General features: G+C 40.5%; 2 protein-coding genes across 6 annotated transcripts; one reads left to right on the top strand and one right to left on the bottom strand.

Moving 5' to 3' along the window:
* Positions 1-1,999: 1,999 nt before the first annotated feature.
* Positions 2,000-13,348, bottom strand: usf1l (upstream transcription factor 1, like). 3 transcript variants are annotated; one of them, XM_037533527.1, is made up of 11 exons: positions 13,282-13,348; positions 12,518-12,602; positions 11,399-11,448; positions 10,192-10,307; positions 9,140-9,265; positions 8,169-8,319; positions 6,376-6,430; positions 6,000-6,058; positions 5,245-5,339; positions 4,989-5,117; positions 2,000-4,596 (listed from the first exon to the last, which is right to left on the bottom strand). In XM_037533527.1, the coding sequence occupies exons 2-11, from the start codon at positions 12,523-12,525 to the stop codon at positions 4,507-4,509; spliced, it is 879 nt and encodes a 292-aa protein (XP_037389424.1). In that variant the 5' UTR covers positions 12,526-12,602; positions 13,282-13,348; the 3' UTR covers positions 2,000-4,506. The 3 variants fall into 3 exon arrangements, with proteins under 3 accessions (XP_037389424.1, XP_037389425.1, XP_037389423.1); XM_037533528.1 differs by having other exon boundaries at positions 13,181-13,319; XM_037533526.1 differs by lacking the exons at positions 12,518-12,602; positions 13,282-13,348 and adding an exon at positions 11,877-12,493.
* A 5,247-nt stretch (positions 13,349-18,595) lies between these two features.
* LOC108429711 (chromobox protein homolog 2-like) lies at positions 18,596-21,956 on the top strand. Of its 3 annotated transcripts, none has more exons than XR_005129531.1 (4): positions 18,596-18,702; positions 18,822-19,002; positions 19,649-19,802; positions 21,256-21,956. XR_005129531.1 is itself a non-coding variant. In XM_017701653.2 (2 exons), exons 1-2 carry the CDS (start codon positions 19,795-19,797, stop codon positions 21,500-21,502), a joined length of 255 nt encoding a protein of 84 aa, XP_017557142.1. In that variant the 5' UTR covers positions 19,475-19,794; the 3' UTR covers positions 21,503-21,956. The 3 variants fall into 3 exon arrangements, 1 of the variants encoding a protein (XP_017557142.1); XR_005129532.1 differs by having other exon boundaries at positions 18,596-18,722; XM_017701653.2 differs by lacking the exons at positions 18,596-18,702; positions 18,822-19,002 and having other exon boundaries at positions 19,475-19,802.
* The last annotated feature ends 1,358 nt before the right edge of the window (positions 21,957-23,314 follow it).

The raw sequence follows: 23,314 nt of genomic DNA, 5'->3' as shown, positions 1-23,314 counted from the left end.
CAGAAGGCTGAGCTGGAGGTGGCGGAGATGAAGATGCTGAGATTTTCGTTGGGAGTGACAAGGATGGACAAGATTAGAAATGAGCAGATCAGAGGGACAGTGAAGGTGGAGCAGTTTGGAGATAAAGCCAGAGAGGCCAGGTTGAGATGGTTTGGACATGTGTTGTGGAGGAATAGTGAATATATTGGTCAAATAATGTTGGAATCGGAGCTGCCAGGTAGAAGTAGAAGAGGTAGACCTCAGAGAAGGTTTATGGATGTAGTGAAGGTGGACATGGAGATGGTTGGTATAAAAAGTAGAGGAGGCAGTGGATAGGGCAAGATGGAGGAAGATGATCCGCTGTGGCGACCCCTAAAGGGAGCAGCCGGAAGAAGAAGAAGAATTGTTGTAGTCAGTCACAATTCAAGTAGAGGAAAGAAATACGCAATCACTCAATTCTGAGGAAAATATTATGGAATCATGAGAAAAACACTGCACCTACGGCAAGATGCATTATCATCTTGAAAAATGAACCAACCAAACATCCTTTCAGCTGATGGAATAAGAGAAGTGTCCAATATTGCAATGTAGACTTTGGCATTTATTGAAGATGTAATGACTGTCGTCTCCCCTTGCCTTTACCTGACATGCAGCCCCAGATCATCAATGACTGTGGAAATGTACATGTTTTCTTCAGACAGTCGTGTTTATAAGTTTCATTGGATCGGCACCAAACAAAAGTTCCAGCATCATCACTTTGCCCAATGCAGATTTGCCATTCATCACTGAAGATTACTTTCATCCAGGCATCCACTGGTGATTGCTTTACTATATCATATTGTAACCTTGTTCTTTTCTGTTTAGGTGTTAATGATGGTTTCGTTTGGCTTTTCTGGATGTAAATCCCATTTCTTTTAGGCGATTTCTTACAGTTCATTCACATTGACTCCCGTTTCCACCCAATTGTTTCGCATTTGTTTTGTTGTGCATTTTCTGTTTTCAAGACCTCTTGCTTTAAGGTTTCTATCTTGACGCGTTGATGTTTTCCTTGGTCCACCTGTATGCTTCCCTTTTACAACCTTCCCATCTTGTTTGTGCTTGGTCCGGATTTCAGACACAGCTGACTGGGAACAACCAACATCTTTTGCAACATTCCGTGATGATTTACCTTGTTGAAGAAGTTATAATAATTCTCTCCTTTATTTCTACTGACATCTCTCGTGTTGGAGCCATGATTCACGCCAGTCCACTTTGTACAACAGCTCTCCAAGGTGTGAGCACTCTTTTTAAACTGAAGACTAATTAGCAGATTTAATCTGATGTGTTTGTTTTAGAACTGCAAATTACAGAGCGATTCCATAATATTTTCCTAAGAATGTAGTGATTCCGTATTTCTTTTCTCTGAATGATAAAATAGTTATAAATCTGAAAAAATGTGGAATTCGTCTTCAGTGTGTATGTGTGATAAATGTCTCAGCGGAGCTGGTTTCACAACTTCTACAGGCTACAAGGTCTTATACAATTTACTTTGCTACAATTTGTTTTGTGTTGTAAGGGTGTTAATTGAGAGTTTGGCCCGGTTTACTGAAGTCATCACCTCTACTCTTCTGGGAACGCTCTACTCTAGATGTTGGAACACTGCTGTGAGGATTTGATTGCATTCAGCCTTACAAACATTAGTGAGGCCAGGTACTGATTTTGGATAGTTAGTTCTGGATCACTCCAACTCATCCCAAAGGTATTGGATGACGCTCTATCACACCAGAGAACACAGTTCCAATGCTTCACAGACCAATAGCCATTGTTTGGCATTGAGCATGACTTTAGGCTCCTGTGTGGCTGCCCCAAAATGCTTTCTATGGAGATTAGCCAACTGCCTGTGCCAGCAATGGGTGCACTTTCAAGAAAAGGTTGCCTGAATATTTTTGGACATAGTGTTTGATACAGCAATTTGATATTTTTCAGCAGGAAATGTGTATTTTTGTGCACTTAATGTAAGAATTATATAACACACAACACCTTAATTTCATCTGATTTAATAAAAACAAGTGTGTTACAAACAATGGATAAATGAATTGGGAAAAAGTAAAGTAGTACAAACATTTTTACTTTAATTACACAATATCCCCTGACTTCGCTCTTGGTATGTAGACTTAAAGAGGAATTCCATCAATTTTTTTCTAAACGTCTGCATAATTCCATCTTTAGGATGGAAAGAAAGACATTGATTGGTTTGGCATGAAAAGCTTCATTTTAGAGAAGCTTAAACTCAGAATTGTTCACAGTGGTGGAGATAGGAATCAGATGTCTGAAGAGTTTTATGCCTCTAAAAGCTACCCCTCCAAAAGTTCTCATTTAAAATCGTTATAAATACACTGCCCAATGTCGGAGATGCTGTTTTATGTTGTTTGAATTAACATTTGGTCACAGTTCGTCAGGAAGATATTCGTGTAAATTGTAAAGAGGTTCCTGCACAGTGCAAGGAAAACTGGTCTGCAAATAAAATCAATGTTGATGTCTGATACACTGTTTAACCATAATCCAGATTGAAGGCCTTGGCACTTGGTACATGTAGGGCTGTAAGACAAGTTTTTTTTTAATGCGTTTCACCACTAGTTCACCATTATTATCATTACTGGTTGTTTTGGATAGTAATTAGAATAGGTCATTTTGTGTTGTAGGCACAATGAACACTGGTTTCTTATCACCACCACTTTTAAAAAAAAACACAAAAAAAACAGAACTTTGTTTACATGTATCTACATAATTCAATTGTTTACAATGACTGAATTATGTAGAAATGTTTAAACATTTGTGTAAGTCCCACAATGTCCCAAACATCATTTAAAACACAATAACTTAAAACATAGTACCATGTGGCCAGAAATAATGAAACATTTGCTAAGCAAAAACAGCTAACCTAAACTACATTTAGACCATATACATACATACATATATTAGTGTGTGTGTACATATACATATACACACACATACATATATATATTTATATATTTCATTCAACTTTCTTGAATTTGATAAAGTTTTTAGGTAATGCATATGAATGTGAAACACGTATTATATAGTTGTCTTTTCTAAATGTAGCCAAATAAAATAAATCATGGAAACTCGACCCTGTTGTCCAGTTCAAAATGTCATCTTTTTGCAAATAATGTTTCTGAATCAATAACAAATCTTTGTAAATTTGCTCACTTGAATTATTCTGTTTATTTACATAAACTTGTTCAACAGATTGTCTCCAGTTCCATCCCTTCACTCAGACTATTTTCACAGCACAAACGCCATCACTTTCTATTCGCCTAAAAACAAAAAAACTTCACTTTCTATTTCCATTTGCAACATTTAAAAAAAAAAAAAAGCTCCAAACTATAGATCTATTCTTCAGTGATTCACAAAAGAGAAATATTCTTCAGACACCTGATAGTTCTTGCTACAGAAAAACATATAAAAAGTATTTCAGTGCAGTTCAGATACACCTGACATTAATTTTGGGGTTATTTCAAAGAGCATGATTTCTTAGTAAAGCTGCACTATGCATGATTCGGGGATTTCGAGACCTCTCTGGCGGAAATGTGGAAATGCATGGAACAAAGACTTGTAACAGTGGCTGATCGGATGATTACGAGCGTGTTGGTTACCAAAAGAGAACTCAAAACTTGGTGAAGGATGTGTCTTCCAAGGATGCAAGTTAATTATTTACTATCGTCATCATGTGCATTTGAGACCTAAACACAGAGCCAGATTTTCTTTTTAAACATGACGTTATTACATTATTAAGACGTATGACATGGTTTGAAAAACTCTTCCAAAAGCCGACCAGACTCCTGTTTGAATTATTCCAGGTTTTAAAGGGTGACTTGCAGCAGCGTACACACTTGTTTTTCTTTCTCCTGACTCAGTAATGCTACCCCTTTCAATTTTAGCAAAAAAGACTTACAAAATCTTACACAGTGCTGCTTTAAGCCCAATGTGAAGACATGTCCAGTAAGAAGTCAGACAGTCTTACTTTTAGGCTTAAAAGAACATGGTAGGATTTTTCAACCTGATCTCCTTGCATCACATCTGTAGTACACAGTTGATTACAAGAGAGAACAATTTCCCTGGATTTAGAAAAGAACTGAAAAATTGTACTGAATGAAAATTATAACAGAAGCCAACAGACAGGCGCTTCAGCTTCACTGAGTTTCAAGGTCAACAGGTTTCTGTTTCTGTTCTAAGTACAGAGAAAGGTGTCAGAATTATCTATGAATTTAATTGTATGCTACAGGTGTGGCAGGCAGAGATTAGGCTGAAAAAGCTAGAGTACTCCTTTAAGGTGTCTAACTGAGAAATCATACTCTGTAAAAAGTCCCCCTAATCGCCTGTGGTTGAGGATGAAGTCATTCACTGAGAGAAGAAGCAGCGTTATCTGGGCTCACAGGCTTTTCTGGGTTCATTTCTCTCTAAACAATTCCCAACTTCGTCCTATTTTATGAGCTGAAAGGCAAGTAAGTGAAGCCTTAAAGGGCTTCACTGAGGGTCCATGCTTGAGGCTGCTACGATACCATGCTGCCGTAGCTGAGTTCTGAGCATCTGGTTCTTAGATTTCCACTCTTCCAGCTGTGTAAAAGATTAAAAACATAACATAAACAGAGGACGGGGTTAAAGAACAAGCACAGTTCTCAAAATTTGAATTAGAGGTGGGCAATTTAGCAAAACTGCAATACTGTAATACTGATGGCATCTTAATGATATATAATACACATTAAAATGTTTCATTTTTCAAACTAATGCAAAACAATTTTAATAAAACCTGCTGATTAAGTAATAAACAACAGGATAAAAACAATCAAAATACTCATAATGAGTTAAATAAATAAGTAAATGTCAGGTTAAATTACAGTGGAAAAATTGTTGTAGTGTTTTTTTTTAGTTTTTAGGTTGCAGCTGACACCAATAATGTGCTCAGCAAACAGCATGTTATTCTAAATTAGATATTTTCAGAGCTCTACCTCTCGTCTGAGCAGCTGGTTGTCCATCCTCAGTCTCTCCAGCGTTTCTAGCTCCTCTCCTAATCTAGCATTGCTTTGGCGCAGCTCCTGAATGTAGTCACAGGCCTTCGACAAGATCCCCCCTTTACTCTAAGAGAAACAGATGGAAAGGCCCAGAAAACTGAAACAATGGAACAGACCTCACTAATAAAAGCACTAAACAGAGGCTGAGTGTCAGCAACCTCTCTCCAGTGAAATGTGTGGATACAAGCCTAACCTGGCCGTTTTTGGTCGAGTCCATGGAGCAGTCTGGGATGGTTTTGGACAGCTGGACAATCCAGTTGTTGATTTTGTCCCTGCGTCTGCGTTCCACTACAAAAAAAATGACCAACAAACATTCCCAGTTCAAGATTCAAACTACTCTCTAATTCTGGAAGCTGTTTTAGTTTATATTAAGTTCATTATGTACATTCATTCAGCCATGGGGTTGCAATGTCTAAATTCAAATACAGCCATTTTTAATTTGCTATTCAAAACGACCAGTATACCTACAAGGGTCTTCTAAATTTGTTAATGGTAAAATAATGGAAAATCAGCATGAATGAATATTAACAATTAAATATTTTTATTTAATTTTTTTAAAAAGGCCAAAAACTTATCTTAAAACTACTGTAAATCAATGTCTAAGCCAGCATATTTATAACCATTTCACATAAACCTTAACTGCAATATAGCTTTTAGAAGCATTAAATTCTTTGGATGTCTGTTCCCATCACCACTGTGAATTATTCAGACTTTTTCCCATTTAACCACACTGAATGACTATGCTTATCTCTTAATTTAATAATACAAAAATCTAGAATAGTTGGCGATATTCCCCTTTAGTTTAACTGAAAAAGACAGAACTTTAAAGTGTTTATACAGTAAACAAGCTGCCCTTATGTACCCTTTGGCGTTCTGATGAAATACACCTGGAGCCAAGCACCACTTTTATCTGAATATCTCAACTGCAGCAGTTGAGCGCTGCCTTACCTTCATTGTGCTGTGCTCTTCTCTTGTCATCTCTCGAAGTACGTGGGGTTTCTTTCTTACTGTAGAGGAAAAAAAAAAATAGCTGAATCAAAAATAAAACAGAGCATATCGCTGTTGTCGGAAAAAAAAAAAAAACTTTCCATTCTATTTTAGTTGTTTTTCAGCTTTTGACAATCTGAAAATGCCCTTTACATTGTGTGTAGAGAAACCGCCCAAAATGACTTGGCGGGGGGGGGGGGGGGTCCGATTCAATAGATTTACATTAAAAGTAAAGTAGGTTTTTTCCTTCTCCTGTAAAATTACCATTTTGGAGATATGAGGTTTTCTTCTAACAACAGCAATATATACTCTCTCACATATGAGTTTAGATATTCACCTCTGCTGGGCTGTTCCTAATACATCCTGGGATGACATCATCACGTAGAGTTGACCTGAAAACATTAATCAAAACATGAGACATTTGCATACTTTTCCATAGTTGGCAGTGCATCCTGGTGTTGTCAGTACATCCTCATAGCCACCAATTTCACAAAGAAAAAGAGACTAAAAAGAATTAGAGAGCAAACCACTTACACTGTGCAAAACTGGTGTCAAATGAAACGGCATAGTAACAAGAACCTGAATGCTGCATTATCTACATTATCTATTTTTCCTGTATAAACTGTTCCTTTATCTTTAATTTTTGAGAATAAATAACCCAACTAACCAAAAGGAGCTGAAGTGATTGTCTTAATAAAAGTGGAACTACTGTTTTATTGATACAACTGCTATATAATTTCTATAGTCTTTGCTCACGTTGCAGGGCAAATTAGGTTTTTTTTTCCTCATATCTGATTTTTTTTTTAGATTGACTCTTTGTGCTGCATCATTTCCCTTGACCAAAAGGGTTTGATAATCATTGAGCTGGATCAGGTGGTTTAATGTAAGGAACAGTTGAAACAGTGTGGAGCTGTAGGTCTCCAGAAACGAGGATAATAAACCTTGATTTAAACAGCTGCAAAGCTCGCCTAGTTAGCTGTTCAGCGGACACAGCTTTGCTAGGTAGCTCTAGCAAAACACAGCTGCAAACAGCTAAGTTTACCTGATATACTTTCCAATTTTACATATAGTGTGACGTAGGACCCTGAGAGTTACATTAACAAATACGGCAAACACAGCTCATAAGATCAGACACGTCAGCATAATCGTCTCTGACAGTAACACCACTACTGTCAGTACCATGTTCGAGGCAGACCACGACTCACTGAGTAGGCGTGGCTATATGGTTAGAAGATCTCACACTCTAAATACGTTACAATACAGAGTACATGTGAACATCCTCTTCTAAGACCTGCCCCCAGTTTAAAAAAACCCCAAAAGTCAGAAGCAAAAGAAAGAGTTCAGAAGCAAAAGAGTGATTCCAGAAGAGAATAATAATATCAACAAAAGCACCAAATGGGGAAAAAATTAAGTAAAAAAACGTTCTTCTTGAAAGTTAAGTTCGATTTTGACACTCATCGTTCGTATTTGCTAAACATTGTCGACATTTTGATACTTCATATTTTGCTTGTGGATTTTATTATTTTATTTGAAACTTCTGGCACACAATGAACCCCATAGATTGCTATCTGAATTATTTCATGCATTTCATCAGTGCACTGTGTGCATGTATGTAGCTAATGATGAAAGTGCAGGCACAGAGCGAGCAGGAAGAAAGAGACCCAATGAGCCAGTGAGGAAAAGTAGTACTATTTTCAACCTCAATGGATGAGGCAGTACCCATCCCAGAGGGCACTTAAACTGCCTACTGATCATCATACACTTTAACTTTTAAGTTACACACTCCGAAAAAAAATGGTCACAGTCTAGAGCCCTGCACTTGTAGTTGAGGTAGTTTGAAAAATCGTGAAAAAATGAATTTTGTGAAGAACTTTGTCAAGAACATCATATATAGATACAGATCACTCATCTGATACAGCTTGCGTATGAAGACAGAAGGACATAATCAGTGCATCTGTGCCCTTAGCAGCCTGGTATGTGAGCAATGTCATGAGCTGATGTAAATCTCATAAACATGTCCACTGGAAACCTCATGGTGCAGCTTATATCTAAACCTACCACAAATGCTCTTAAGCAAATTAGAGGCTACCTCATGACTTTGACATGCAAAAAGTGCAATGGCTTGCTCACCTGCTGGAGTGGGCTGGGTGAGCAGCGAATCAGCCGCATGGACACTGGTTACCATGGTAGCAGGGGTGGTGTCGGCAGCGATGGTGGCCGGATAGTAGTAGTGAGTCTCGGTGGCCTCTCCTTCAAGTCCCTCAGCCTGAGAGAATACAGCCTGTGGACACATCGAATCTGCCATCTCTTAGTTACCTCACAGGGACAACCATGAGCCTTACAAAATGCTTAAAGTGGCAGTTTGGCAAAAAATCTAACTTACTTTCGACTGTACCGCATATGTAGTTGATCAGCCAAGGCATATTTGGTGTTTCAAGTTTGCTTCCTTAGTTTTCCACTGTTATAAGGCTAATGTACTGCACAGTTAACAGTAACCAGATTAGTGTGGTATAGCCAAGGTTCATTTTTACAGATAAAAGCCTGTTGCACAGTGCCCACAGTCTGTTTCAGATTACTTACTGACTTGTGGCAGTTTATGGTAAGTGTGTGATGATTTAGATATGCAGTTTAAACAATGCATACTAGTTGGATGTGAGATTAGATTAAGATCAAGTGACCCTTATTAGTCCCACAACAGGGAAATTTCACCTCTGTGTGAAGTGAAAAACCATATACACACACTAGTGAGCACAGATGCACTTGGTTCCCTAACCTCTAGCCCATGACTGCCCCATAGTTGTGGTAGTTGTTAGTGTGGCAAGTTGCTAGTTGGAAGCATTATGGCAACAGACAGACGATGGCAAAGAAGACATTCCATGTACAGAATAGATTAGCAATGGCAGAGTACCGCAGTGAAACTGGACGAATCTTTATAAATATTAACATGTTCAAAATGCCTTTTGGGACAAAATGCCTTTTTAGCACATGGATAGGAACACCACTGTTATTCCAGTAATGCAATCATCATGGCAATATTTACATTCCTGTATGTCTCTAACCTGGTACAACAGCAATTAGCCAGTAATAACAAATTCAGATACCTGCGTTATATTTGGTGTCGCAGCTTGGGTGGCCGTGGGGAAGCCAGCAACCACACTAACAGCTGCAGCTCCATCTGCCTGGGCCTCCACCTGTCCATCAGCCACGTGGATCACCCGGTACGTCACCTACAACACAGGGGTCAACAGGCCTACATAATAGCCTAATCACAATTATTAGAGATGATTGCAGCTGACTGCAATCTGAGCTGAGCATGCGTGGTGCATGACAGAGTGATTTATCATTCACAGTACAGGTACTAAATGAACAGATAAGTGGCACGATGGCTAATCAGCTGAACAGCCTTCACCACACTTGCACGGAATATTCAGACCTATATGATTTCACAAATTAGCACAACAAGCTTGTTTTTACTAAAAAAAAAGTGCATGACATACACTCGGAACAAAAAGGGTTCTAGACAGTCCCAGAAAACATCATATGATCCGCCAAAGAGACACTTTTTCTTCTCCCCAATTCTACCCACTAGTTAGGACCAATGACACGATCCCACCAGCACTAGGAGGGCGAAGGCTAGCACAGGCTTCCACTGAGACATGTGAAGCACCACTGAACTGCCGTTAGCACAACATCACTGGACAGCCGAACGCACTCAGAGGAAAGCACCAACTGCCAATTCTGTTATGTCACTTGGGGACTGGGGAGGCAGGGGGCCCAACCTATCCACCCAGAGAGAGCGAGGCCAATTGTGCTCTCTAGGACTCCCGGCCATGGATGGCTGTAGCATCACCAAGGATCAAAATCGACAAGATGCTTTTTAGTTATCGAGTTGAATCAGGTTTGCACGATAAGACACAATGCGAACCCCCCAACCCCTTTACTCTGGAACAGTATAAAGTAAACTACCAACATTAAGCATGTTGGTATCTGTTGTGGAAAGCTGGGTTTTGATCTCTTAATTAAGCTGAAGCAAATAGCAACTGAACATAAATAAGTCAATACACTCACACAAGACAAATATATTAAGAAATAATACACAAACATTCATAGTTTTCATAAAGAAAACTAAACTGCAGAAACTCATGGGTCCTACCTGCCCTGCTGTTCCCTCCGTTTTGAAAAGGTACTTGATTGGCTGATCAGCTGAAAATGTGGCAGCTGACTGGATTGTTGCGATAGCCGATGGGTCGCTGGCTGAGGCAACAGTTCCTTTCACAGAAAACCACACAGAGGTTACGGTCTGTCAAACCAGTCAGACAAGTCTGACAAACCTGCAAAGCATGTGAAGGAAGTTCATACAGCAAAACACTTTCAACTTTAAGGGTTGACAAAGCCTTTTCACACAGAGTCTGAGCTTTACAGACAAAAACTTTTAAAAACGTAAACATTAATAATAGTGGCATCTTTCACATCAGAGGTCATGGTTGCGGTTGTAGTTTGTTCAGCAGTTTGGAGCCCCAAGCTGAAGCAGTATCTTGAACTCTACCACGCCCACACACCAGCTGCAAAGCTTTGGTGGAAGTTGGAACAGAGGAAACTGTAATAAGTAGAACTGTCACTCATTAATGCCTTACAGGTATGTCAAGTGCTAGAGCACGCTCCTGATCTCCTGAATAGGTTGTGCATTATAGTTTGTAAGCAATTAATTTTTTTTTATACAGAAAACTACTGTTACATTTTTGTGCACTTCTGAACTCAAGTCATAATTCTTTCTAACAGTGTGTGACATATTTTTAATGACATCAGTAAACGCTAACCTCTTTACTCAGTCAATGCCCTGATCAGCTCACCAACCAATCGGCACTCAGTAGCAGTAATGCAAGCATCCTACTGTTTTCTGTAGAAAAAAGGAAAAATACTGATACTGGTTTTACTTGGTTGTTTTAATAGAATACATCCTTCTACTTTCTAAAATTTAAAAAAAGGTTTCCACATAAATGGATACAATTTAATTTTCATTTTAGGCATTTTGCTCCACAGGACTTGCTCATGGATGCCCTCTAGCGTTTTGCAGTCATACATCGTATAATAAAAGAAACAGGAAGAGGCCAGTTTTTTTTAAAACAAAGTGGGCTGTTACAGATTTCCTGTGTATTAGCCACTACTGACAATAACTGATAAATCACCAAGTGGTCCCAACCCATTAAAACTCGACAGAATTTCAGAGATCTTGGTGGACCATAAACTGCAATGTGTTGATAGATCTTTCTCTCACTTTTCTGGGGAGCTTCCAAGAAACATCTTGCAATCCTGCTGCCTAACAACAACAGTTTTTTGCTTCTTCCTCTAAAATGACATACCTTCCTCAATGATAGGCACATCCACTTCTGGATCTGGACTTTTCTGCTGCCTGTAAGACAAATGATGGAACAAAAATGTTATATACTTCACTGAAAGCTTAAAGAAACAGTAGTATTGCCTAAGGGTGAAATTATAAAGATAGTAAAGCTGCTAAAAGATGAAAACTGGGGCTAATATATGCAGCGCAGGTAAGACCACCAAAAACCAACCCCAGCTTGACTGGCTAACAGAAAACGTCATACACAACAGAACGTCCAAGCCAAATGAAAGATGCTTTGAAAGTATGGCCATGCAGAATAACTGAGTATCACAACATGAATTATAGAAAAAGAAATTAATGAGCAATCTAGGGATTGCAAGGATGAGTGTGAAAGTATGTATGCGTTGCGCCTGTATAATGCATTTTGCGTAGAGGCTACATCGTGATCCAGTCAATTCTGAGATAAGTGAAAAATGAGTAAAATATGAGACACTGGCCTGAAGTGTAGCTTCAGAGGATACATCCAGTGTCTGGTTTCCTTCACTGGAGTTACGTGTGACCAACAGTGATGAACATTTCAAACTGGACGAACTTCAAGAGCTGCAAGATCCTTGCTAATTTTGTCTTAAGTATGAAAATAACAACCAAGGATTTCAAAAAACCCATTCATATGGGATTTCTTGCAAGCTGAGCGGTATTGATAATTTATCGCCGTTTTATTACATACTGCAGTACTATAAGGTTTGCAGATTATATCACGGACATAAATAGTATTAAACAACAATAATTAGCTGAATGTTTCATGTTAACTAGTCTCAAGGTTTTAGGACTGTGCACTAAATGTGAAATCATCATCTTTTGATAGTTGTTTCAACTGTGGCACTACTGGTGCTACATCTGGTAAAAAAAAAACAAAAACAACAAAATACTATGATAGGTATTGTGAAGATGCGATGTTATATTCTGCCATCTTTTCCACCCCAACCTTCCAGCCTTGTGAAGGTGACACTGATGCAAAACTGACTGGAGCCCAATGTAGACTCGGAGCAAAAGAGAAGGGACTCATGCAGCAGGGTCTGATCATTCCACAGAGCACCTGTGCATCTGTGGATCAGTGCCGGCACTTGGTGCAACTCACCCCTTCATGGTGTCAAGTCAATCTTAAGGTCCTTCCCAAACTCCCAAGGGTTTTTAAATCACTCTTTCAGTTTACCAACAGTTGCCTAATGGTAAAGCACACTGTCATAATGGGTCCAACAACATGTCAAAGGGAAAATGTAAAGGCTACAGTCAGTCAGCAGCCCTGCAGTAAACCAGTAAACCAACAGGCTGAATTAAGCAGCCCGTAAAGCTTCACACCATGTTTTCCAGCTTCAATCAAGCAGGTTACTCCACCTGCACTGCACTGCCTAGTTAGCTAGTTTGCCTGTCACATCTTTAACCAAACACCAAAACCTTCTTGAGATGAATGAAGGGCGCACGGCACGAATCTGTGGGTGGACTACAGGACTTGAAAACAGTAGTGTTTGTGAGCTGAACTAGCCTTCTAATCTCCCTGTAACCTGTTATGTAGTCCACGCAACTTGCCTGGAATGTGCCATTTCATATAATGATACATGATCCACTGACTGAAACACAACCCACTGTATCCAGACAACCCGGCCAAAGTTAACAAAGCTCGTAATAACAAACAGACTGCTTCGACAGCTAATGCTAGCTGGCTTGAGGGCTAGCATTTCGCCAGTATTAGCTTAGCAAGCTAACGTCTAAACAAACGCAAAGCAAGAGCAAGAACACCTACAGCAAAAGGCCTGAAATTATCTAAACGGCCGAGGAGCTGTCCGATATCCTTATAATCCATGCGCTTTGCCAAATGGAGACTTATTTACTGTGGAAAATTACCATAAATTCTTCCCAAGCAGGCATTCCGAAGATGGAGGCTTTGCGCATGCGCTTTCTTACAAAATACAAATATTAACCCTACTAGTACGAACCGCTAGAGGGCGCTCACAGTCCAGCATTTCGGTCCAAATTCGTTTCCAACCATTTAAACAAGGTCCTTCCTTTAATTTTGGAAAGTAGAAAGATGTATTTTACCAAAAATAAATAAAACTCTGTCTTTCCAGTTTTCAGAAAACAGGTTTTGGGCTGCAGGACGCTAGTGTGAATACTGCTGAGTGCTGATTGGTTGGCATTAACACTACTGAGTACTGATTGGTTGGCATTGCTGCTACTGAGTGCTGATTCTTTGGCATGAACGCTACTGAGTGCTGATTGGTTGGCATTAACGCTACTGAGTACTGATTGGTTGGCATGAACGCTACTGAGTGCTGATTCTTTGGCATTAGTGCTACTGAGTACTGATTCTTTGGCATTAGTGCTACTGAGTACTGATTCTTTGGCATTAACGCTACTGAGTACTGATTGGTTGCCATTGCTGCTACTGAGTGCTGATTCGTTGGCATTGCTGCTACTGAGTGCTGATTCTTTGGCATTAGTGCTACTGAGTACTGATTCTTTGGCATTAACGCTACTGAGTACTGATTGGTTGGCATTGCTGCTACTGAGTGCTGATTCGTTGGCATTGCTGCTACTGAGTGCTGATTGGTTGGCATTAATGCTACTGAGTGCTGATTGGCTGGTGAGTTGATCAGCTCATTGGCTGAGAGAACCAAGTTTGATGTGATATACTCCATTCTAGATAAGCAGGTCAGATTTTTTTAGTGATAGAAACCTGATGTCTAAAAAGTGTAATGCCTCTTAGAGTTCCTTCATAGAAAGTCACTGCAATAAGTTATGAATATGCTGCATGATGCTTGAGACATTGGGTGTTGTATGATTGTTTTGAAAAGGTTTTGGCTCAAAACGTTTTTTTTACATTCACACATACATTTACAGAATATACAGGGCATTGTAAGGTCTCCAATGGAAGCTTATTTCTTTTATCAGTTATCACTACTTTATTTCTGCATTACATATACATTACACATAAAAGGTCAGGTGACACATGTAGGTTCACTGGTCATTTTTTAAATGACTAAATTTATGTTGTGGACATTTCAAACCCCTATTCTCCTTGTGAAAAAGCTATACGTGATATTCTATACTATATATATAGAATGCTCTACGTATGTGTGTATATATATATATATATATATATATATATATATATTTGACTATTTAAACTGTGTGTATAACTTATTTGAGTATATGATTATAATAATCTTAATTGTCTTGTGTTGTATTTTATTTGTAAGTATTTTGTAAAGCACTTTGTGAGTCACTCTGGAAAAAGGTTATATAAATAAAGTTTTACTTACTTACTTTACTTACTTACTTATTTCATTACTTCATTTGGGTATGCTAATTCACACTAATGACAGATTATAAAATGTATACTGCACTTAGTTTATAATAAACCTATACTTTTGCAAAGTGTGTTTCAGGAGCATGTGTTCTTGCTGTGTTGAATGAAGAATGCTTACCAAACCTAGGTTACTTTGGAGCTGAAATAGTGCTTCATCACATTATGCTTACAATGCTTATTTTATGCACTTCAGCAGTAATTTGCCAAAGCTATTGTCATGTTTCTTCCTACCTAGCATTAACTTGGCAAGGTAGACAAACTTAGTGTGGTTGAATGCGTCAAGGCGAGCCTATACCACTAGCTTGGTTTGTCGGCTAATTTAGAAGAAAAAAAAAAGGCTGACATTCAGTCAGGGAGAGCAGTGTCATTTGCGTAGTGCGTACCCTGTTTCAGTTACAGAAAATGATCCCATCAAGGCTTTGTCTGCATAAGCTAGGCATCAGCAATTTCAGAGATGATCAGTGATTCATCTCAGCCATCCAGTCAAAGTAAGCGCTAGCGCTCTTAAACTGTGGATGCTGCAGGGGTTCACTCCCGATGTGGCATCTGGCAGCAGGTAGTGGCAACTCTGCCGCCCAGAAATGGCACGTACTGATAACTGGTAACGAGTGGCACATGCACAATGAAGTATAGACTATTTATCAGCATATTTATTAAACAGAATAAGAGGAATGCAGCCTTCTTGTCTTTATTTATTATTTTTCAGAAGTGGCACTAGCCATTTACTCAGGCAAAAGGCACTGGCATGTGCTGCTCAGGAGTGGCACTAGCCAGTTACTCAGGCAAAAGGCACTGGCATGTGCTGCTCAGGAGTGGCACTAGTCATTTACTCAGGCAAAAGGCACTGGCATGTGCCGCTCAGAAGTTGCACTAGCCATTTACTCAGGTGAAACGCACTGGCATCTCGGTCTGCAGCTGGATGATAGGTTGGACTGGTCAGCCAACGCAGACATCCTGTAGAGGAAGGGGCAAAGTTGACTCTACTTCCTGAGGAGGCTGAGGTCCTTTAACATCTGTAGGAAGCTCCTGCAGATGTTCTATCAGACCATGGTTGCCAGCTGTCTTTTTTATGCTGCGGTGTGTTGGGGAGGAAGCATAAAAAGGAGAGACGAGATGCAACTGGACAGATGCGAGTTGGTCAGCCCAGCGGGGTCAGTGGTCGGTGTGGAACTGGACTCTGTGGTCAAGGTGGCTGAGACTAGGACATTACACAAACTGCTCTCCATTATGGAGGATGATGGCCACCCACTGCACACCATCCATCCATCCATCCATCCATCCATACATACATCTACTTTTGCCTATCCTGACTGATCTGTATTTTTTAATCTTTTGACCTGTTTTACGATGACTTTTGCTTTGCCCGTTTGATTCAGGTTTACTGTTTGTTATTAAACCACCATTGTCTTTACAATCACAAGCGTCGGGTATCTGTTGACTTGTCACAGAATTCCTTGCCAGCCATGTAGACGCCAGATCCGGAAGCCTTTCAGAAGGCTCTCACTGAGCAAAGATGCTAGGCTAACATCAGCAAGTGCTGACTGGTGTGACTCAGTCCCTGGAGTCATTAGCCCATCAACAGACGGAACAGCAAGCTCAGTTGGCTCAACTGGTCTCCAGTGTGAAAGGATTGATGGGCCAGCTCCAGAATATGAGTCTAACTGAACAGATTGTAAGTGCTGCTTTCCCCTGTTTCCGGTTAGTAAACCTGACAAATTTGAAGGAAATCCAGATAAATGTTGTGGTTTTTTGCTTCAATGTGCAGTCTTTTTTGATAACTCTCCTTCTAGTTCTGACCAGGCCAAGTTCTCTTTTGTAGTATCTTGATTAGCTGATAAAGCTCTGGAATGGGCCACAGCTAGTTGCACCAGCCTGCATCGTATGTCTTATGCTCAATTTGTAAAAGAATTCAAGTAAGTGTTCGATCACCCCTATGAGGGTAAAGTTATTGGAGAATTATTGTCCCAATTATCTCAGGGACTTCGTTCTACTGTAGATCATTCTTTAGAGTTTAGAACTCTCGCCGCAAGCAGTGGCTGGAATGAGGCAGCTCTTCTAGTGATGTTTCATCAAGGATTAAACACAGATATATTGAACAAACTGGCTAGCAAAGACCTTACTTTGGATCAACCAATCATTCAAGCCATTAAGCAAGATCATCCCGAAAGAGAAACGAAAAGGTCCACAGAAGTACACTGCATCAAGTAAAAGTCACCTGAGACACCGCTGAAACCACTGAACCAATGCAGTGTGATTCATCTCAGTTATCACAAGAGGAAAGACAGAATCGGTTAAACAATCATCTCTGTCTGTATTGTGGCCAAGTGGGATATCAAGTTCGTGACTGCCGCGCAAGACCACAAAAAAGCAAGGCACAAACCCTTAATGTGGTGAGTGTTCCCACAAAGGGGTTGGTTTCCAAATCGGTGATGGTACCTATAATTCAAGATTCAAGAGATTCAAGAGTTTTATTGTGATATGCACAGCAGAACAGGCAGTTACACTGTACAATGAAATTCTTACTTTGCTGTTCCTCCATTCACCATTCTTAAGAGAAAAAAAAGAAAATAACTCTAAAAACAGTAGTTAAATGTAAAAATAAAAATGTACCGTATGAAAGTTGAAATAAAATGAAAGTTACATGTACGTATGTGCAAATGTGCAAATATGTAGAGCTTGCGTATGTGCAAATGTGCAAATATGTAGAGCAGCTGTTCATAAAGTGCATCAAGTAACAGTTGTAAACAGATGTAAACAGTAAACAGTAGTGTTCTGTGCAGGTAATAGATGAAAACAGTATTGTTCTGTGTAGGTAATTGATGTAACCAGTATTGTTCTAACAGCAGCAGTACAGTGTAGGTAAGGTTATTGAGTGCAAGGTTAAACCAGTTCAGAATGGGAGGGGGGGAGAGGTAGTAAGTGAGGTATTCACCAGTCTGATGGCCTGTGAATAGAAACTGTTGGTCAGTCTTGTAGTCCTGAACTTCACACTCCTGTAACGTCTGCCTGAAGGTAGGAGTGTGAAGAGTCTGTGCTGGAGGTGTGTACTGTCCCTGATGATGTTCTGGGCCCTCCTGATGACCCTGGTGTGGTAAGTGTCCTGTAGTGAGCGGAAGGCTGCTCCTGAGATGGACTGTGGAGTTTTTATCACACGCTGGAGAGCCTTCCTGTCCTGAGCAGTGCAGTTTCCATCCCAGACCGTGATGGAGCTGGTAAGAACACTCTCGATCATACTCCTGTAGAAGGTACTGAGAATTTTGACTAGCATACCAAATTTCCTCAGTCTTCTCAGAAAGTACAGTCAATGCTGGGACTTTCTGATGATGAGGTGTGTGTTGTGAGACCAGGTGAGATCCTCATTGATGTGGATGCCGATGAATTTGAAGGTTTTCACCCTCTCCACCTCAGTCTCACCAATGTACAGAGGTGTGTGCAGCTCCCGCTTCCTCCTTGGATCAAGAATCATTTCCTTGGTCTTGTCTGCATTCAAGGAAAGATTGTTGTTATGACACCAGGCCACCAGCTCAGCCACCTCCTTCCTGTATGCTGTCTTGTCCCCACCAGTGATCAGTCCAACGTCTGTAGTATCATCAGCTGTCACGGTTGGCCCCTCCCAGTCCTATCCATGTGTTCGTGTTGTTTTGCTTAAGCCCATGTGAGTTTGTTTTGGTCCAGCCCCCTCGTTTCATGACTCCACCCCTGATTGTCTCCACCTGTTTCCTGCCTGTCCCTCATTTACCCTGTGTTATTAAGGTGAGTGCAACAGGGCGATAGTCATTTAGGCAGGTCACATTGCTTTTTCTTTGGGAGGGGTACAATAGGGGTGGACTTGAATCAGGATGGCACAAAAGCTTGCGTGAGGGACAGATTGAATATGTCCACAAACACGCCAGCCAGTTCTGAAAAGCAAACCCTGAGTGCATGGCTGGGGATGTTGTCTGGGCCAGCTGCTCTCCGTGGGTTTATTCTTTTCAAGGTCTTGCGCACATCCACTGATGTCACAGTGAATGATGTGTTCTGTGTGGCCATAATGTCTCTTTTATATGCTGTCATCCCCATTCTCTTGTTGTTTCAGCTCTGATCGACTGCGATGTGGCCAGGAACTTCAGATCAGTTGTCTGGCATGGAAAAACTTCAGATCCCAGTAAAGACCGTCTAGACAGTTCTGAAAATGGCCACTTTAGACGGAGGACCAGTTGGTTTGGGGACCATATCCCAAGTCACCACACCCTTGGGATTACAGACTAGTGCTCTTCGTAAGGAGAAACTGTTGTTTCTAGTCCTTGAACAGTCTGAATTTGAAGTGACCCCAGGACTTCCATGGTTAGAGAGGCACAACCCTACAATTTCATGGGTGGAACGTACTATCACCCATTGGTCTTATTATTGTATCCAAACCTGTCTTGACACCCCTTCCATATCTGTTCAACCTCCATAGAGAGTCCTGCTTCCCCAAAGCTAGAGTATATCACATGACACAAAAACAGCAAAAAGCCCTTGATGTTTATATACAAGAAGACCTTGACCATGGCTTTTTTTTTAGGCCTTCCACATCTCCTATAGCTTCCAGATTTTTCTTTATTAAAAAGAAGGATGGCAGGCTATGCCCCGGTATGGACTATAGAGCCCTGATCCAGTAGCTTTAGAACAGCTTCAAGGGGCCAAATTCTTCACCAAGCTGGATCTTTGTAGTGCTTACAACTTAATCAGAGTAAAGGAGGGTGATGAATGGAAGACCAGCATTTTGACCACTAGGGGGCACTATGAGTACCTTGTTATGCCATTCAGACTCTATTGCCCACTCGGTTTTCCAAGCCTTCATAAATGATACCCTCAGAGACATGCTAGGGCAATTTGTAATAGCCTACCTGGATGACATTCTTGTCTACTCACTTTCCTTAGAGTCCCATGTGCAACATGTCTGAGCTGTGATCCAATGACTTTTAAAAGAACAATTTGTTCCTTAAAGGAGAAAAGTGTGAATTCCACCTACAGTCAGTGTCCTTCTTGGGTTACTTCATCAGCCAATCATCAGAGAATTATCATGGATGACCAGGTAAGAGTTACAGAGATTTATTAGGGTTTGCCTTTTATGATAGATTCATTAGTAACTTTAGCAGCATTGCAGTGCTGCTAACATCTCTGCCGAAAGGAAACCCTAAAGAATACATGGACCAAACAGGCCAAAAAAGCCTTCTAAGGTCTGAGGCTTTTACACTGGTGCCCATTCTGATAAACCCAGACCCCACGCAACCTTTCGTAGTAAAGGTGGACACATCACATCGGAAACGGGAGTAGGAGTGGTGTTATCACAGTGGAATGGATCTCCAACTAAGTTACTCCCCATTGCATTTTTTCCAATAAATTGTCACCTAGAGAGAAACTATGGAATCGGAGATCGGGAATTACTGGCAGTCAAGTTAGCCCTGGAGGAATGGTGTCATTGGTTGGAAGGAGCCTACCATCCTTTCACAGTTCTGACTGATCATAAGAACTTGGAATATCTTCACACTACCAATAGACTCTATGCACAGCAAGCTAGATGGTCTCTATTTTTTTCACATTTTAGGTTTAGTATCACCTTCTCAGCCCACCAAGGCTGATGCCTTGTCTAGGATGCATCAAGAAGAGATGTCCACGTTGCAGTTTGAGATACCTGAACGCATCCTTCCTCTGGAGGTAAACACCTATTTGATGGCAAATAGGTGAAGATATAGAAAGGGGTTTACCCAATGTCCAAGTGCCCAACCATTGTCCCCCAGGGAACCTGTATGTTCCAGATCCATTTTGGACCTCACTTATCACATGGGCTCATACTTTTTGCTACCATTCCCAGTGCCTTTCAGACTGCAGAGACCTTATTCCAGTATGTATTCTGAATTTTTGGTATCCCGGAGGACATTATCTCAGACAGGTGACCTCAATTCACATTGGAGACAATGGAGTGTCTATTAGTCTGTCATCAGGGTATCATCCGCAATGCAATGCGAGAGGGCAAATCAGGAACTGGAAAAGTTTTTGAGAGTTCTGCCATGGTAATCCTTCTGATTGGTCAAAGTTTTTGGTTTGGGTTGAAATAGCACAAAATTCATTAACTAGCTCTGCTACTGGAATGACTCCTTTCCAATGAATTTTAGGGTACCAACCATCTCTAGCACCTTGGACTGGATCTCAAATAGACATTCCAGCAGTGGATGTCTGGATGACATCCAGTGAACAAGTGTGGGAGAAAACTCATCAGCGCATTGAAACTATGCTGTAATGCCAGAAGGCACAGGCAGACCGATACAGAAGTCAAAACCCTATATTTCATCCCAGAGACCGAGTGTGGTTGGCCACAAAGGACTTTCACTGTTCAGAGGGAGGTTGCTATAAGCTTCAGCCCAAATATATTGGGCCATTAAAAATAGTCAAACATATTAATGATGTAACTTACCGATTAGACTTACCCACACGTTTTAGTGTTTCTTGCTCATTCCATGTGTCTCTTCTTAAACCCATGGTTACAGGGCCCTTGGACCAAATGTCACGCCACCGGAGGAAATAGATGGGGCTCCAGTCTATGCTGTCTGTAGGCTGCTGGACTCCAGGAAATGGGGTGGGCTCCTTCAATACCTGGTGGACTGGGAGGTGTATGGCCCCAAGGAACAATGTTGGGTGCCAGCTGAAGACATGTTAGACCCTGGTCTCTTCATGGACTTTCATAGTCAGCTCTCAGAAAAAGCCAACTCCTTGTCCCAGGGGTCGTCTGCGTAAGAGGCTCACCAGTTCTCTACCTGCCTGTCTGAGGAATGCTCATGAGGAGAATCCACCTGTGCAGTGCCTCAGCAGCTCTGGTTCAGCCCCTGTTCGAAAACCCGGTGGTGAGAGTGGTGGTTGTCCTCATGCCGAGGCCCACCTGGGTGGGGGTACCGTCACACATCCGGCAAGCTCTCAAGAAGAGACGCACTTCACATTCCAGAATCCCATGGGAGATCATGTGACTGAGCGACCTCACTCAGACTTGGACTCCGACAGAGACTCCATTGCCCATAGTTCAAAGAATCTCATGTGACTTCTGACTCTCATTTGAGATCCTATCAGCGCTCACATTCCCCAGAATACTAACTGGATTCACCTGTGTGTTTTGTTATATGACAAAAGCAGTTAGTATATAAGCCTGGGTTTCAGTTAGAAACCTACTGAGTTTTGTTATTCTGATTGTCTGTATTTTGACCACTGCTTTGTTTATCCTGTTTCTAACCTTTGCTTCTTCCTTTTTGTCCTTTTGCCTATGCTGACTGATCCATGTTTTTGAATCCTTTGGCCTGTTTTACAATGGCTTTTGCTCTGCTCTTTTTATCAGTGAATCAGTTCCTGTTACTAATTTCTGAGTAATTGAGCTACCAGGAAGTGGGCTGTTGTGTAACATTTACAGTTACAAAGCCAACTCGCCACATTTGGAAGTATTATACAGTGTTGCTCTAATGATTTATGGGGTATTGAAAGTTTGTGAATTATGTGAGGAATCTTAAAGCAAATGCAATGTAAAAAAAGGAACTGTACTGGTACAGTTAAGGTACAATGTAAATTTAACCAATTGTGTACCTTAAATATGCTTTTCCCAGGTAAAGATTATATATTTTGTTCAATTGCATAATCTAATCTTTAAAACCAGAACAATAAAAGAAAAAAGCATGGAGACAAGACTGGGTATGTTCAGTCAATATAGTTGCAAAAGATTATGCTCCCCAAATGAAAAGGTGCTCAAGACATACCTTGAGGGTACCACCCCTGTGGCAGTTCAAGAAATTTAAAGCAATGCCTGTAGAGATGAAATATAGTTTCAGACTTGAGTATAAATGATTAAAAAAGATTAGAAATCAAAAAGTCAATTATCTACAAAACAAACTTAGTCAACAGTTTGAACTGTGTTAACTGGAAAATTAAGGTCAGACCACACCCAATGTTCCCCAATAAACACTAACATTTTACTGCTATTAGTTGGCTTTAGACCTTTTAGGAATAAGCCATGACAAACTCAAGTAGTGTGAATGGAGGAGAGGATTCTAGAAACACACATAGGTATGGCAAACCAATTACAAACCAACTAATATTTGGGTATGTTTTTTTTTTCCCCAAATAATTGTGGGTCAAAGTTCTCTGGTACTCCAAAGAAAATACATATGAGTAACACTCTACTGCATTTAATTTGTGCTATTTAACTAGGACTGTTGACTTTTAAATCGTATATTAAAAGTTTTGGTGATTACATTTTTCTGAACTAAACAATGAATTACCAATATCCTAATCAGGGAGACATTTTTTTTGTTTTAACACAGAAAAAGTTATCCCCAGTTTAACAAATGTAACATTGAGAGCTGATGACAATATGGATGAATGTAGGTCAAGAGGGCAATCAATACATTTTTGCTGCAGTTTCTACTACTGACTCACTTATGAACAGCATGAGACTCTATTTTCAAAACTTAACACTTGGTTAAGACATTTCCAAACAGAGGAGTTGCCACTTCCTTTGCCAGATGCCACATCGAGACTGAACCCTTCCCAGCTGTGTCAAGCGCTGCA

The sequence above is a fragment of the Pygocentrus nattereri genome, chromosome 23 (genome assembly GCF_015220715.1).
Source record: "Pygocentrus nattereri isolate fPygNat1 chromosome 23, fPygNat1.pri, whole genome shotgun sequence".
Taxonomy (NCBI): Eukaryota; Metazoa; Chordata; class Actinopteri; order Characiformes; family Serrasalmidae; genus Pygocentrus; species Pygocentrus nattereri.
The sequence above is the reverse complement of the archived record's forward strand: the minus strand, read 5'-3'. Positions and strand labels throughout refer to the sequence as shown.

Coding starts and splice junctions, on each gene's coding strand:
- usf1l (XM_037533526.1), bottom strand. CDS start 11,902: ATGTATCCTCTGAAGCTACACTTCAG. Junction 6,059..6,375: donor TTAGGAACAGCCCAGCAGAG/GTGAATATCTAA, acceptor TTTCCTCTACAG/TAAGAAAGAAACCCCACGTA. Junction 4,597..4,988: donor ACCAGCTGCTCAGACGAGAG/GTAGAGCTCTGA, acceptor TCTTTTACACAG/CTGGAAGAGTGGAAATCTAA.